Source organism: Buceros rhinoceros, unplaced genomic scaffold (assembly GCF_000710305.1).
Source record: "Buceros rhinoceros silvestris isolate BGI_N320 unplaced genomic scaffold, ASM71030v1 scaffold42928, whole genome shotgun sequence".
NCBI classification, from domain to species: Eukaryota; Metazoa; Chordata; class Aves; order Bucerotiformes; family Bucerotidae; genus Buceros; species Buceros rhinoceros.
Window position 1 is genome coordinate 3,701 of NW_010427065.1, and position 14,176 is coordinate 17,876.

General features: G+C 43.9%; 1 protein-coding gene across 1 annotated transcript; it reads left to right on the forward strand.

Annotated features, from left to right (window-relative positions):
- The first annotated feature begins 3,814 nt into the window (after positions 1-3,814).
- Positions 3,815-10,819, forward strand: SUCLG1 (succinate-CoA ligase, alpha subunit). Its single transcript, XM_010141729.1, has 8 exons — positions 3,815-3,921; positions 4,761-4,877; positions 5,398-5,610; positions 5,699-5,756; positions 8,225-8,308; positions 8,757-8,908; positions 9,381-9,569; positions 10,566-10,819. The coding sequence occupies exons 3-8, from the start codon at positions 5,488-5,490 to the stop codon at positions 10,590-10,592; spliced, it is 633 nt and encodes a 210-aa protein (XP_010140031.1). The 5' UTR covers positions 3,815-3,921; positions 4,761-4,877; positions 5,398-5,487; the 3' UTR covers positions 10,593-10,819.
- Positions 10,820-14,176: the final 3,357 nt, after the last annotated feature.

Sequence of the window (14,176 nt, forward strand, 5' to 3'; positions counted from 1 at the left end):
TTCACAACTACCGGGTTGTCCAGTTCGATGGACTAAAATAGGTTCGTGACACGCTGTGTCAATTTTAGCTGTGCAGGAGGTAAAGCCAAAATAAATGTCAAAATTAAATTATTTGTATAGCTTTTTTTCTTAAACCACGAGCTATGCAAAGCAGAACAGGGGTGGGGCAGAAAGGACGGAATTGCCTGGGAAAAATCCTCCCATTCCTTACTTTGTTTTTAATGCTCTTTTCCAAAGGTCTGTTACAGGCCTTTGCTGGACACAGGAATGTTACGTGGGAACTCTGATTGGAGAACATACAGCATTTCCACCGTGCTTTTGCTAAGATTTGGATTGACAAGGCTTGTCCTTGTGCTCTAGGACTTCTTCTGGAGCCTGAACCTTTGTAACTTGGCCTGTAATTTAGACGTGTGCATTAAAATAGCCTCACCGATGGGAGGCGGTTCACGGCTGAAGAGCAAATTGGTTTTTCTCTCCTGACTTCTTGAACCAACATGCATTTACACTCGGGCAGTTTGTCCCGGTAAAAGCCATTGCCTGAATGGGCATTGGAAGCTGCGAAGCAGGACGAGCTGGAGAGTGAAGGTTCTGGGAGGAAGCTGAGACTCGGATTCTATTTCTCCCTCTTACCAGCAGTGAACTGCAGCCTGTCGTTTCCATTTCCACCTGGTTCAGCTTATATCTGTCTGAACTGTTTGAGTGGCCAGCTGTTTGCACCCCGGACTCGGAGTTTGTGTCACATATAGCAGAACCTCATCTTGACTGATGCTGCTGCTGGTAACTGGGGCAAACTCTTCTGCTGCAGGCAGGGCCACGGACAGAAATACAGAGATCTATCGTCTCGGTTTAACACCCCCCTCCAAAACTCAGGCTCATCCAGCCCAGAAAGTGCAAGGTGATTTTTTTTTTTTTTTTTTTTTTTTTTTTTTTTTTTTTGTTAAATTTTTTGAAAAATGTATTGCTCCCAGACGTGCCCACGCTAAGCTGCCTCTCTCCGAAGACAGCCAACAGCTCAAGCCTGTAGCCAGGCTTTCTTGAACCAGCCACATTTTCTCTGATCCAGGGCTCTTCAGTAGTGTGAGAAGCACACAGAGTTTTCAAGGGTAAATCCACACAAAGCTTGGGATTAAGCTGTCTTTCAGTTATCAGTGCCTACAATTTTTTGGGGGTATTTTGATAGCTTGGAGAATGCTCAAAAGCTTCTTATTCTTGAAAACTCTATATAACCTTCTCGAAACTGAGAATTGACCAACTTAAGCTTTCAAAAACTTTTTTTTTTTTTTCAAGGTTATAAACATCTGAAAATTGATATGGAATGGATGGCTGAACTGGGACTGTAGAATTGCTTTTATGGGCCAGAAAGGAGTGACTGATGTCAAATAGATATATATTTTTTCAAAATACTGAGATTACTGAGTGTGTGCTATGTGCCTGGCAAGCAGTCCTCTGTTAGTCTGCAGGTGGGTTTGTCGGTGTTTGAGAACAGGCAATACACGTAAAACTTGGATTTGAATTAGTTTAGTGTTGCCTGTTTATCTTTTACCCTCACAGGCCCAACAGAGGTCTTTTGGAACACGCACTCCTGTACTTCTGGAAGCCCAGACCCTCCTCTGCAAGGCATCGCTGGTGGTTGGTCTAGACTGTAACAGCTTCCTCACAGGAAGATCATCCTCTGCTGCTTTCAGGGTTGGGATTCACCTAGTCATATCCTGTGCTGGTGAGGGATTGCCTGAAGGGCTGGCATCAGGTAGCGCGATGCCCTGCTTTCCTGAGCAGCAGGCCAGCTGTCTCCCTGCCTACCCTGGCTCTCCGTTGCCGGAGGCAGGCTGCTGCTTGCCAGTTGTGCATGCGAGTGACTCGGTGTTGCAGCCAGGTGCAGCCTGGGGGATGTTCTAGCCTTGCCGAGGAGGGTTAAGCCACTGGCCAAGCATGAAGTATGCTGAGCACAGACATTCCTCTACCCACATGGATCAGCAAGACTTTCCTCTACCTGTCCACAGCCAGCCTGGTAACCCTAGTCGTTAAACCTTGGCTTCAGCCATATTTTGTCCGTTACTGCTTTATATTTCTCCTTGGAGTGGCAAGTTCTGTAACAGTGTTTGAGGATAAAGATGAGATTTAGGTTAAATACAGGTCAAGAAGCTGACCTGCGCTTTTACCACTTCTCTTACAAGTTTCCTTCATGCTAGTCTGTACCTTTCTCTTTACAGTCTCACTGAATTTTACTTTTTGTTGGTGTGAAGATGAGGTGCTGCCACAGCTCCTTAGAGGATGGCAGGGGATTGTTGAAGTCCTCTGTTTCTGTCAGCACTTTCTAAGCAGAGTAAAGAGTTTAGATTTTGCAGTAGCACTGATGTCTGTAGGCTGCTTCTGGCATGGTTTTATTTTTCCTCTTGCTTTTTTTGAACAAAAGTAAAGCTTAAAAGCAGCGTGTCACTAAAATATAGTTGGCAGAAGTACTTGTGAAAGAGTCCTGTGTAGCTCTGTGATAGAAATCTGTACATGCATTGATCTTAAATTTTCTGCCCTTTTTAAATACCCCATAGAAATCATGTTACTACAAGATGTCAATAGTCCATCTTAATAAAAGAATACCTTCTTCCTTTTTTCCCCACTTAATAGCTTTTACTTCCTTCCTAAAAATAGAAGAGAAAAAAGCATCCCTCCCTTGTTCAAGCATGCCTGAGTAAGTATGCGGGACAGTCCACGGACCAGGATTCAGAATCTCTTATTTTTATTTCGTCTTCGCTTTGTACTTCCTCGAATCTTAAGTGGTGAAGTATTAAAAGAGCTAAAGAGACATACAGTAATGTCCTGGTGTCAGTGTATAGAGTTGTACCCTCCCACGTTCACTCTAGACTTAAAATACAGCTTCATCTAAAAACACTTGCAGGCAGTAAATCGGTTCTGATCACCTTAAAACTCTGCTATTTAAAAAAGCGTATGGCAGTGAAAATTGGCGCTGTGTGAGTCCTCTCTATACTGGAAGACCTCTTTTTCCTCCTCATCTCAAGCTTTCTTTCATGGTATCGTTCTGTGCCTTTCTTTTCTTCATCATCTGATGTCACTTTGCCTTTCCCTTCAGCAGAGGCGCAGTCATTCTCCTCGTCTTTCTTGATACCAGCATGTGCCGTGCTGGTTTTCTTCTGTCGTCGGGTGGTATTGTTTTGTTTTTTCAGTCCCAGAGTTGAGAACTGAATTGAAAATCATTCCAGTGGAGTATCTGGGCAGCTGTGTTTCCTCACAAGCCCGAGTGTGTTTCAAGCAGTGCCTTGGCTCCCGTTGTGAGGCATCTGTTGGAAAAAGGTCTCTTGTATGTCTTGCTTGGTTTCCCCTGGGCCGAGGGACCCTCAGCCTCTTCAGTATCTCTAGTTGTCTAGTATGGACTGTTCTGTGCTCACAGGAGGTGTAACGTGGTACCTAGGTTGTAATGACCTTTGGGATATTGAGATTTTAGTTGTCACTTTGCAGAATTTAAGTGGATGGAGATGTGTCCATTTGCACATGGAAGCGGTGGTTAAGGTGTTCCGGCTGATGTTTGCCATGAGGAATTCTGATATGAAGGGGTCAGTATGAGAAATACCTACCCTGGTTCCTGGCAAACTGAGCGATCCCAGTGAAGTACAGGGGTTGAACACCTTAGAACGACAAGTACTAACCCAGTTTTCAGAGCTGTTTTGAGAACAGGAGCTGCTGGATCCAGTAATTGATGGATGTAGGCATTAGTGTGTCTGCGCTTTCTTGGTAGAACAGGTTTGGACCTGGAGTCTGACAAAGCTGTGGATTAATGGTTTGCATTCTCTTTTTTTTCCTCCAGTGCAGCAGAATGGAGTACGACACTGCTCCTACTCGGCATCGAGGAAAAACCTGTACATCAACAAAGCCACAAAGGTTATCTGTCAGGGTTTCACAGGCAAACAGGTGTGTGGATGGATGGTTTCTTTATCGCCCTTTCAGTTCACAAAGTTAGTTGACTGAAAAGTATAGCAACGTGTAAAAGGGGTTTTGTCTGTGTCAATAGGAAGCGGGACTTCATGATCAGGAAGGTTTCTTTTGTCCAAATAAACTTTTTCATAAATTCAATACACCAGATTTTTTTTTCACTTGTGCACAAGCTTAAAAGCTTGGTTTAGAGTCATCTCTATTATATTACTTTTGATTTTTGTTCTTCAGCCTTTTTAATATATACAACTAAAAGGGTTTCTTTGTAAAGGGAGATGAGCAAAAACCGACAAAACCTTTTCCGTTTTAGAAGTGCCTCTTTCACAAATGCCTTTGAGTGTCAATGCCAATGAATTAATTTTCTGATTTATTTCAAGATATTTAATAATTTTTTCATGTTCACTCTTTTACACGTTTGCAAGGGGAGAAGATTGCTTTATAAAACTATTAGCTAGTCATGGATGAGATGCTAATTTCTCCTGCGTCATAGCGTTTGTCATCTGCCAGGCTTGATGTGGAAAATAAAATGTGGCTGTTGTGTCTGCAGGTGTGTTAGCAACACACAACAAAATATCAGGTAGTGTGCAGCCACAGTGGTCTGATCTAACAGAAAAAGCCGTGGATATTCTAAATGTATTTAAAACACGTTGATGCCCTCTTCAGAACAGCTGATTGTGATATGCAGTGAAAACTTCCCTTCTCATTATAAATTTAAGTGCCAAAAATTGCCTTCAGAATTATAGAAAACATCAACTCTTTTTTGTTAATTTTATTTGCTATTACTTACCTTTGAACTTTACTTATTTTCTCTCTGATAGGGCACCTTTCACAGCCAGCAGGCGTTGGACTATGGCACCCAGCTAGTCGGAGGAATTTCTCCAGGGAAAGGGGGACAAACTCATCTGGGTCTGCCTGTGTTTAATTCCGTGAAGGAGGTAATTTGCAGCGGTGACCGGAGGGCAAACAATTTCATGCTGCTGAGAGGCTCCTTATTCCATTGCTCACACTGAAGAGACAAATACTCGAGCCATGGATGTCACTGGGCAAGGAGTGAAATAGAAGCCTTATAAAAGAGGGAGCCTTCAGTGTGGTCAAGCATGAGTTTGGCTGCCACTGCGAAGTTCGCAGAGTCTGGATATGCTTCACGCATGCGGCTAGTTTCTGACTGAGTCTGGTGTGTGTGAGGAATCCTGAAAGAGCTGTTACCTAAGGGTGTTTATGATGGTGTTGATGGGGCAGATCCTTTCCAGACAGTGGTTAGCTCTCGGTTCCCTAGCTGCACTCTACGTGTCCCATCTTCAGTTAATTTCACGCTTGCTTTGGTTACAGTAAATGGGTACGTGTCCATTTACATCATCCATGCCTGTGAAGGGACGCATCGTAAATGACTAGGTGTGAAATGCTCTCTTCGACCCCACTCAGTACTTGCTGTCTGTGTTGTTATATCCATTGCAGGCCAAAGAACAAACTGGTGCTTCTGCCACTGTTATATATGTACCTCCTCCCTTTGCTGCCGCTGCGATCAATGAAGCGATCGATGCCGAAATGCCCTTAGTTGTGTGCATTACTGAAGGTATTCCCCAGCAGGACATGGTTCGGGTCAAACACAGGCTGCTTCGGCAGGCGAAGACTCGGCTAGTGGGCCCAAACTGCCCTGGAGTCATCAATGTAAGTGACTTCTGAATTTGCTCCAAGGCTGAACCATTCTTAGCGGTGGTTTGAATGTTCCATCTGACTTCTCCCACTCTTTCCTTAGCCTGGAGAATGTAAAATTGGTATCATGCCTGGTCACATTCACAAGAAGGGAAGAATTGGTGAGTTTTTGAATATTTGTGCATCATCTAAAACTCGAGTTTGGTACTCTAGTGTTGTTATCATGAGGCTAGTCAGATCCTGCCCTGAAGATAGTTGACAAGCTGTGTAACAGCTTGTCCGTCCTTCAGTTGGTAAGTGAACTTTGCCATTATCAGTCTTGAAGGCTGGAATAGGTCAGTCTGCCATAGCAGGCACCGAGTACTGGTGGCAGAGGCAAAGCGATTGGAGGTTGCCTTAGGGTAATGTGATTGGCTTAGCTTCCTTAACGCTCTCCTTTGAGGATGCCTCCATTTACCTTGGGATTTGAGAGCACTAAGCTCTCTGTCATTATCCCTTCCAAAGGCTTGGCTCCTGAGGACTAGGATCCTACACCGCCAGTGAGCTCAGTGTTAGAGCAAAGACAAGAGATTACAGACGAGTCTGTAACACAATAATTGTGTGACAAATATACCCACTTCTCAGACAGCGGAGTTAAAGTCAGAAAGGCAGTGACTTGGCCGTGTTCATATATTAGTTACACACCTTGTTGCATACAAGTCTCTTGTCCTGACTTCTGTTGGTTCCTTGTTCTAAACTATAGAAATCATAACTTGATTATTTTAAAAATAATTCAGGAGCTGTAAAGAAAATTATTCCAAAATGAAGCTTCTGAAACACAGTTGTAAACAGCTTGTGCTGCTGTTACCTGTCAGTGTGTGGAAACTTACTGTGATATTTGGCACCTGACCTCTTCCGTCAAGGGGGAACATTGATCACTTTCTCTGCTACAGAGGATGAAAAATGGCCGCTTTATTGTGTGGCGCAGAGAGCTTTAAAGGCCCCTGGAGAGGCCTCGCCCTTCGTGGGTGGCTCCCAGCTCCCGTCACAGCCCGTGATCTTCTGAGCGTCTATACTGCCATCCAGCGTCCCACAACAGTGTACTGCAACATCAGTGGGGTAGCCAGTTTTACTGGAGCACAGTACCTTTGCAACATTACTCTTTCTTCGATTAAAAGTCTGTTTACCTCCAGAAAACCTCTTACTATGCTCTTGAACAGCACGGACTCAGTGCAGTCTTTTGAACACGAGAAACTGTCTCTGCTAATTGACCACTTCTGACCTGAGAATAAGCTGTACCGAGTGAATGCTGTTGGATGCGTTAACAGCCGTGTTACACCTCCAGCATTCAAAAGTACCCATAAACCTGGGATGGAAAAATCAGCAGACTGCAGTTAGGCCCTTTGTAGACACCATCAGGACATTGCTCTGTGACCATAGAGGGTAACATTAGCTGATGTTACCTGAGCTCCCTCCTGAATCAAAGGTCTGTTAACATTTTCTAAATATCTACAAGAAATGACTTGTATTCACAAGATATTAGAATCTGAATGCAAGGTACATCAAGAGCAAAAGCATTTTTTAAATCCTGAATCCAGTTGTCCCACCACTGCTGGAAACATTTTCAGTGGTGATCCAAGGCTCAGGGAATAAAAATGTGGTTTTGCCATCCTCCCAGCTCCAGCTAACACTAGGACCTTTGGTCATACCTGCCCCAACTGTCTGTTACTGTGAGGCATGCAAGAATCATTTGATGATCGTGGGATGCGAGCTATAAAAACAGCCTCAGTCTTTGGACCTTCTTCTGTAGCTTCTCTGAAGCAATCTGATCTTAATAGTGAACACCAAGGCCTTTACAAGAGAAAAACCATTGCTGGCAAACATCTGCATTGTCCAATAGTATGAACAGCTGGTTAAAGTTGTTAGTCTAGTGATGTATTTTTTCCCTCTGTTCATGCAATATACTTATTATATTCATTGCTAAATGGCTTGAAGTAGACGGAGGATGGTATCTGGTTTTCCTGGAAACCTTCCTTCTTGTAGTATTAGAAATCTCAGCTTGGAAAAACAAACAAAAACCCCATGCAAATATTTTGCCCCTGATCTAGGGTCTGTGTTACCTTCCATTCTGATTTTAAAACTAGGGTTCTGGTCTCTTGCAGTATGGAAGTGCAGGTGCTGAATGGCTATTGCAGAGCAGTGAACACTGGTGTTTGTGCAGCCTCTTTGTGCTCTGGAGGATCTCTCGGGTGCCCGGCTGTTCTGGAGATGTGATTGATATGGAATTTTTTTGTTTGCTGTTGAGCTGCAGCTCTGGTTTGAAGTTCGGTGCATCAGCTACTCACATACAAGACAAGAAGTCTATTTTTCTATTTTGTTTTTAGTTTTCTTTCTTGGTAGTGTGAGGAATGCTCTCTCAGCTGATGTCACTGACTTTCTGGGCAGGTTTAGTCTCTTGACAATTAGGTGTCAAAAAATGCTGACAGGAAATGGTACCGACAGAATCTCAAACAGAGATTTCATGCTTTGGCAAGGACAGCTGGAAAACCTGGCACCTCATGTTCCATTCAAGGTGATTTTCCTGAACGTAAGAGCAGCCATCTCTAGTCATTGTGTTAGAATTAAGTTCATCTCTTTTTCTTTGCTAAAGGTATTGTGTCAAGATCTGGCACCCTGACGTATGAAGCTGTCCACCAGACAACGCAGGTTGGATTGGGGCAGTCGTTCTGCGTTGGTAGGTTTCCTCAGCAACAGCTGGTTGCACCTAGACTGTAGTTCAGTGTTATAAAGGGGTAGGGTGTTCTTAGGGACTTAGTTAGATATGTTAATTAAATGCAGTTTTCTCACAGCAAAATTCTAGAGCTGGGGTCTTGCTCTTGCTGTGTCTTACACAGAGCCTCTGTATAAGGCACAGTATTTTGCTGATGGCTTGCAAGGTGATTAGTCAGAAAGGTGATTAGTCAGCTATCAAAGCTTTCTGTAAATTGTGGGGGAAGTATTTGGAGCAGGAGTTTGGCATGCTCTGACTTGGGTAGAATCTCCAGACCTGCCCCTTTTATGAGCCTTTGGGAATACTCTCTGCTCTGAAATTTACTTTGAAATTTTTGTTGTAAACTGAATATCATTATCTTGAGTTAGTTCTTTTTTTTTTTTTTTGTGGTTATAATTTTTTTTTTTTCCAGGGATTGGAGGTGATCCCTTCAATGGAACTAATTTTATTGACTGCCTTGATGTCTTCCTGAAGGATCCTCATACTGAGGGGATTATATTGATTGGGGAAATTGGAGGAAATGCTGAAGAAGATGCAGCAGCATTCTTGAAAGAAAATAATACTGTAAGATTTCAGCACCTTACTTAACAGGCACCCTGGTAGTTAGCTATCATCTTTTGCCACGTCAGGGAAAACTCAGTTCAGTCTCTATCTCTATCTGCAAAAAACCCAAACATTCACACTTTTATTAAAGAGAAAGAGGTGAAATTAGGTTCTTTATCCAGATTAAATCTAACTGGAGGGTGGTGTCGACTTTAGGTTTTTACTCCTGGACCGGTGTTTGTAGTGAACGTTCTGTTTCTGTAACATAGGTGGCTCTGTAGAGCGATGTTTTAAAGTGTCTGATTCTCCTGGTTTACGATGATTATCAGAAAAGCACTGCGTACTCTTAAGACTCTGGGTTCTGTGCCATCTGAGGTTTCTAGCCTTTTAATATCTGTGCCTGGCTAGTTGATACTTAATAAAATCTGCCACCTGGAATTGCTTTTCATCTCACCCTGCCCCAGGTAACGCGGTGTCTTTTCTTTCTTGGCAGGGTCCAAATGCCAAGCCGGTGGTATCTTTCATAGCTGGTCTGACTGCTCCTCCCGGCAGGCGGATGGGTCATGCCGGGGCGATCATTGCTGGGGGAAAGGGCGGAGCTAAAGAGAAGATAGCGGCTCTGCAGAGCGCTGGTGTGGTGGTCAGCATGTCTCCTGCTCAGCTCGGCAGCACCATCTACAAGGTTTGTTGCTCAGAAATTGCCGTACATACGCACCCAGAGCAAGAAGGTACTTCTGAGGGAAGACGTTGTTCTGTGGCTCTGAACTTGGCTGAACAGAAGGACTCTGTTGGCTGAACAAGCTGCAGTTGTTACTCAGATAACATGTGCATGTAGTTCTATGTAAAGTCTTTACAGAACACGAAACTTGGCAAAATAGAGACTACACTTTGCTTTCAAGTGTAGCAACTTGTTGAGTTGTATTTTCTGGGTGCAAAGAACCTGAATTAATTGAGAATATGAAAACGTTCTTTGAAAGCAGGGTATTAGAGGAAGGAAAGCCTTGGCGAGTACGTCCATCTATTTCAGGTACTAATTCAGGACGTTGAAAAACTTGTGTATGGAATAGGATTAGTTACATTTTTAATTCATAGTCAAAAAAAGGCAGTGCTTCCCTCCTAAAGAAACCCGTAACTCAGCTGTGCTACTTTGGGGTTTTTCCCCCTGTGGTGACCATACAGATTCACAGAATGGTTTGGGTTGGAAGGGAGCTCGAAGATCATCAAGTTCCAGCCTAGTACAGCATCTTCACAGGCTGCTGTGGGATTCTTCCCTTCTGCTGTTGTGTTTTTTTCCTTTACTAAAATGAAAATCTTTACTTCATTGCTTCACTGCCTTGAGTCCTTTACCATCAGGATTCTACCGCAGTTCTTAGGCAGAATTGGTGATTTTAAGCCTGTTGTGCTGTGCCTGGGAGCGGGAGGTTCCCTGACAGCACTGCGGTCCACGTGCAGTCTAGCACTGCTGGGTTTTCATAGCTGGTTCGTTAATGTGAGGTGGGAGAATATTTCTCCTCCCCCCCTCTCACCTGCACGCATTATGCTTTTATAGTTTAATTTTCAGTGTTATATTCTGTTCTTTTTAAAGTCAGATTTGCTAAGATAAATACCAAATCATTAAAATAGTAATAGAAGCTTTTTCTTTTTTTCCCCACCTGTAATGTTTGTGCGCTATCGGCAGGAGTTTGAGAAAAGGAAATTGCTGTGAGAGAAGACACTTGGGAATGCAGCCTCCAAAACATCAGTGCAGCACCTGGCCTCCGCTTACCGTTTGTCTGCTAATCTTCAGTTGCCCAAATGACTGACACTGGTCTAAGAATTTGACTCGGAAGCCATAAACCTCCAGTCTAAACCTGTTTTGATGTCTCCGTGGTTCAGACTTCATCACCTCGTTGTAAATCACAGCAAATTAATAAATCTACTAAATCCACTTCATCTTTTGGATTCCTGAAGCAGAGCCATTTCTTCAGTCACCCTAAACAAAACAATCTTTTGTAACTTAAGCACTGCCCATTTTTAAGGTAAAGTCGCTTATAGAGCTGCTCTTAAAGATCGAGGCACTGACTTTATGCACATATCACACCTTGCTCTATTTTTAAACCATCCAACCTTATTTGTTCGTTGCTGGCAAGTGTGTTCGTGTGAACAGGCCAAAGTTTCCGTCCATTAACCCAGAGCTGCTGGATCTGAACGGGTGCTTGTTGATCCACGTAGCTGGATATGCCTGAAGACCAGACTTTCTTTTCGAGGCTGATGACCTGTGTGCAATGTAGTCCTCTTCTGGCCAGGAATTCTGCTCCGGTGTGGAGGGATGGAATTTTTATTGGGGGGAAAAAAGTATAATCTAATTTCCCATGAAATATATATCCAAAATTGTCTGTAATTATGAAAATGATTTGTTCCTTAGCGTCCATACCTGAATTTCCTCTTTCTTAACTAGGATTGCTTTGCTTGTGTGTTCTGAAATCCTCATACCAGGGGGACATAATGGAGGAGAATTGCTATTCTCTGGAAAGGAATGTACTAAGGTAACTTTCCTGTTAACCACTCCCAGCACTGTAGTGGAAAGCTCCTTTGGTTTGTTTTTTTTTTTTACGTTGGAAATAGTGCCTATAAATGAGTGTTCCAACTTTTATCAGAATGGACTAAACCCAAGATTGCTTTCATTATCTAGAAGTCTGAAAGTTCATGTAACCTGGCACTTGTCTAGAGCTACCCTTGTGTTCCATAAAGGTGCTGCTATGAAAACTCGTGTCATTATTTGTTTGAAACTGTTCTTGGTTCTCTTACTCAAATGCCTGTGGAGTTTCTCTCCTGCTGTTAGTCACCCTGGTGTGATGTGCCGAAAGGAACCTGACATCCTGGCACGAGACGGCTGAAAGCAGTGCTGAGGGGTAAATCGTTTGATAAATAAAGCCTGTGACCACATCCAGGAATTTTCTTACTAGATCTGCTCAGTGTTCTGGTGGGGCCTGTTGCAGTGTGGAGCAAAAAGACCGAACGGTGCCCTTTAACTAGAGAAACACCAGTGCTGACATGCCTCGGTCTGTGTGAGAGGGCGGCTCCTCACCAGTGAGTGTCCTGAGACTGCAGCCTGTCCTCCAAGGAGCCTGCAAAGTGACTCAGCACAGTGGTGGGCTTCTCCATGACACTTCTGGGATGGGTGATGCTTCTTGGGGAACTGCCTGAATTTCTTCGTTGCCACCAGTGTTAAGCAGACCTCCCAGGACAGCTGAGGTGTAGTAAGCTTCCCACTAGGGATTGCTCCAGGGAAGCTCTCCTAGACACACCAGCTATTTCAGAAGACAGCCATAACCTCCAGTGACCACTGTCCCTTGAGAAAGTTTTTCCTCGTATCTTGAAATTGGAGGATGGGTTTAAAAACGTGACCTTGATTCTGGTGGTTGCAGCAGTCACCTGGTGCCGTGCCCTCGCTGCTGCCTGGGTCTGTTCAGGCCAGGGGCGCAGCCTGTGCCAGCCTGGGACCGAGCACCGCCTCAGGGTGGGGGAGAGACCTGACCCTGTCTGAGAGAAAGGCGTAGTTTTCACAGTTCTCCCTCTGGCTGCCTAAAAATGTGCACTTGGCAAATACCGTCAGAGCCTCTTACGTTGCTGATGACAATACAATGTCTCTTTGGAAAACGTAGTCACGTCTGTTTAATACCGTATGTACCTGTGAATAAACACGTCAAGTCATCTGATCGGGAAAATTGTTCATTTACTCTTTTTTTGTATTTAAGGCAAAAATTAAGTTAGTGTGGAGCCTCAAACCTGTTTGCACTTTATAACGTGGTAAGTAGCTTTTATGTGCAAGAGAAACCTCGCTGGTGTTTGGGTTCTCATTAAGGTTTATGAAATGGTCCTTTTCTTCTGTGGTGTAGGCTTGGCGATGGTGTCCGTAAATCGCTCACACTTTTGAGGGATGAATTCTAGATGTTCATTTTGGTCGGGGGAATTTTCTTGAACAAGAAGAAGATGCAGTAGATCCACTTCATACTCTTTTCTCCTCTTGCCGGGCAGTGCTTGTCTGTGTGTGGTCCCTAATGCTCTCACTAGTAGGTGCTCCGTGAGGTTGGTGATGTTAATGGTTTTGTGGTTTTTTTCTGAGGTTGATTATGGAGATCTGTCACACCCAACCAATCCTATGCCTTTTGTGGGGTTTAGAATGTTTTAATGCTTGATTTTTTTTTTTTTTTTTTTTTTTTTTCCTTCTGGGTTTATTCTGTTTTCCAGGGCGATTGTTTTGCTTTGTAAATTGTTGTTTTTTTTTTTTTTTTTTTTTGTTTTTTCCTTCTGTGTTTATGCTGTTTTCCAGGGTGAATGTTTTGTTATGTAATAGTTTGGGGGAAGACAGCGGTAAGTTACTCCCTGCATCTTTGTACTTAAAATGATGCTCTGACGTGAGATTCTAGCAAGGGGATCTCTTGAGCTGTGTTGTGTGGCTGCTCACCGATGAAAACAAAGCACTGATGCCCATTCCTTTGGTCAGGTAAAGTCTCCTTTGTACACTAGAGGTGGAGAGGGAAGGAGCAGCTGCTGAAAGATACTGAGGTCCCTACTCTGGTGCCAAGATGCTCTTCAAACTGTGAGGGATTGCAGAGATGATGAGTGGTGGATTTCTCAATAGCTATTGTCACAGTTTCTGAGGTTATTTTCATGTCACATTTTTTCGTGTGCTGCTTTATCTTCTTGCTTATCTGCTTCCTTTTGTGGCGGCTTGAAATTCCACAGAGCCCTGACACGGTGGTGTTAAAATCAGTTGGCTGCTGTATGGAGATGGTGTTGGAGTTGAAGATGCAACTTCATTCTTCGCAGATCAGATGATAGATTTCAAGCTTTAATGCGAGGAGTGCTCGTGCATGGGCCTCACTGGTGACAAGTGGATTCGAGGCTCCAGAAGGCTGCTGATAAGGTAGACTGAAAAGTACCTCCACAGTCACGGGTGCGAGTCTGGTAATACGGACAGGAGCCTGCTGGTCACTTCTGAAGGTGGCAATAGGAGTTGTGCTGCTGTGGACACCTGGCAGCAGATTCAAGGTGTTTAGGCAGCGGACTGTTCCTCCTGGAGCATCTGTGCAGGGCTGCGAGTGCCAAGGCAGCTCCTGGTGACTGGAAAGAGCTGGTGGGCAGGGGAGGGTCCAGGTTTGACATTTTCTGCAGAAATTGTAACATCAAGACAAAGAAGCCTTTGGACATCAACTTGCAGTCACCACTAGTAATTAAATGGGGTTTATGCTACATGGCTTGGCCATGTTGTTAAACAACTGCTGCTTCTCCCAGGCTTGGGGAAGA

What these genes read in the sequence shown, in the direction of transcription:
- SUCLG1 (XM_010141729.1), top strand. Translation starts at nt 5,488, where the DNA reads ATGCCCTTAGTTGTGTGCATTACTGAAGGTATTCCCCAGCAGGACATG. An exon ending in TCACAAGAAGGGAAGAATTG is followed by an intron (nt 5,757 to 8,224) that starts GTGAGTTTTTGA and finishes TCTTTGCTAAAG; the next exon opens with GTATTGTGTCAAGATCTGGC. An exon ending in TCTTGAAAGAAAATAATACT is followed by an intron (nt 8,909 to 9,380) that starts GTAAGATTTCAG and finishes CTTTCTTGGCAG; the next exon opens with GGTCCAAATGCCAAGCCGGT.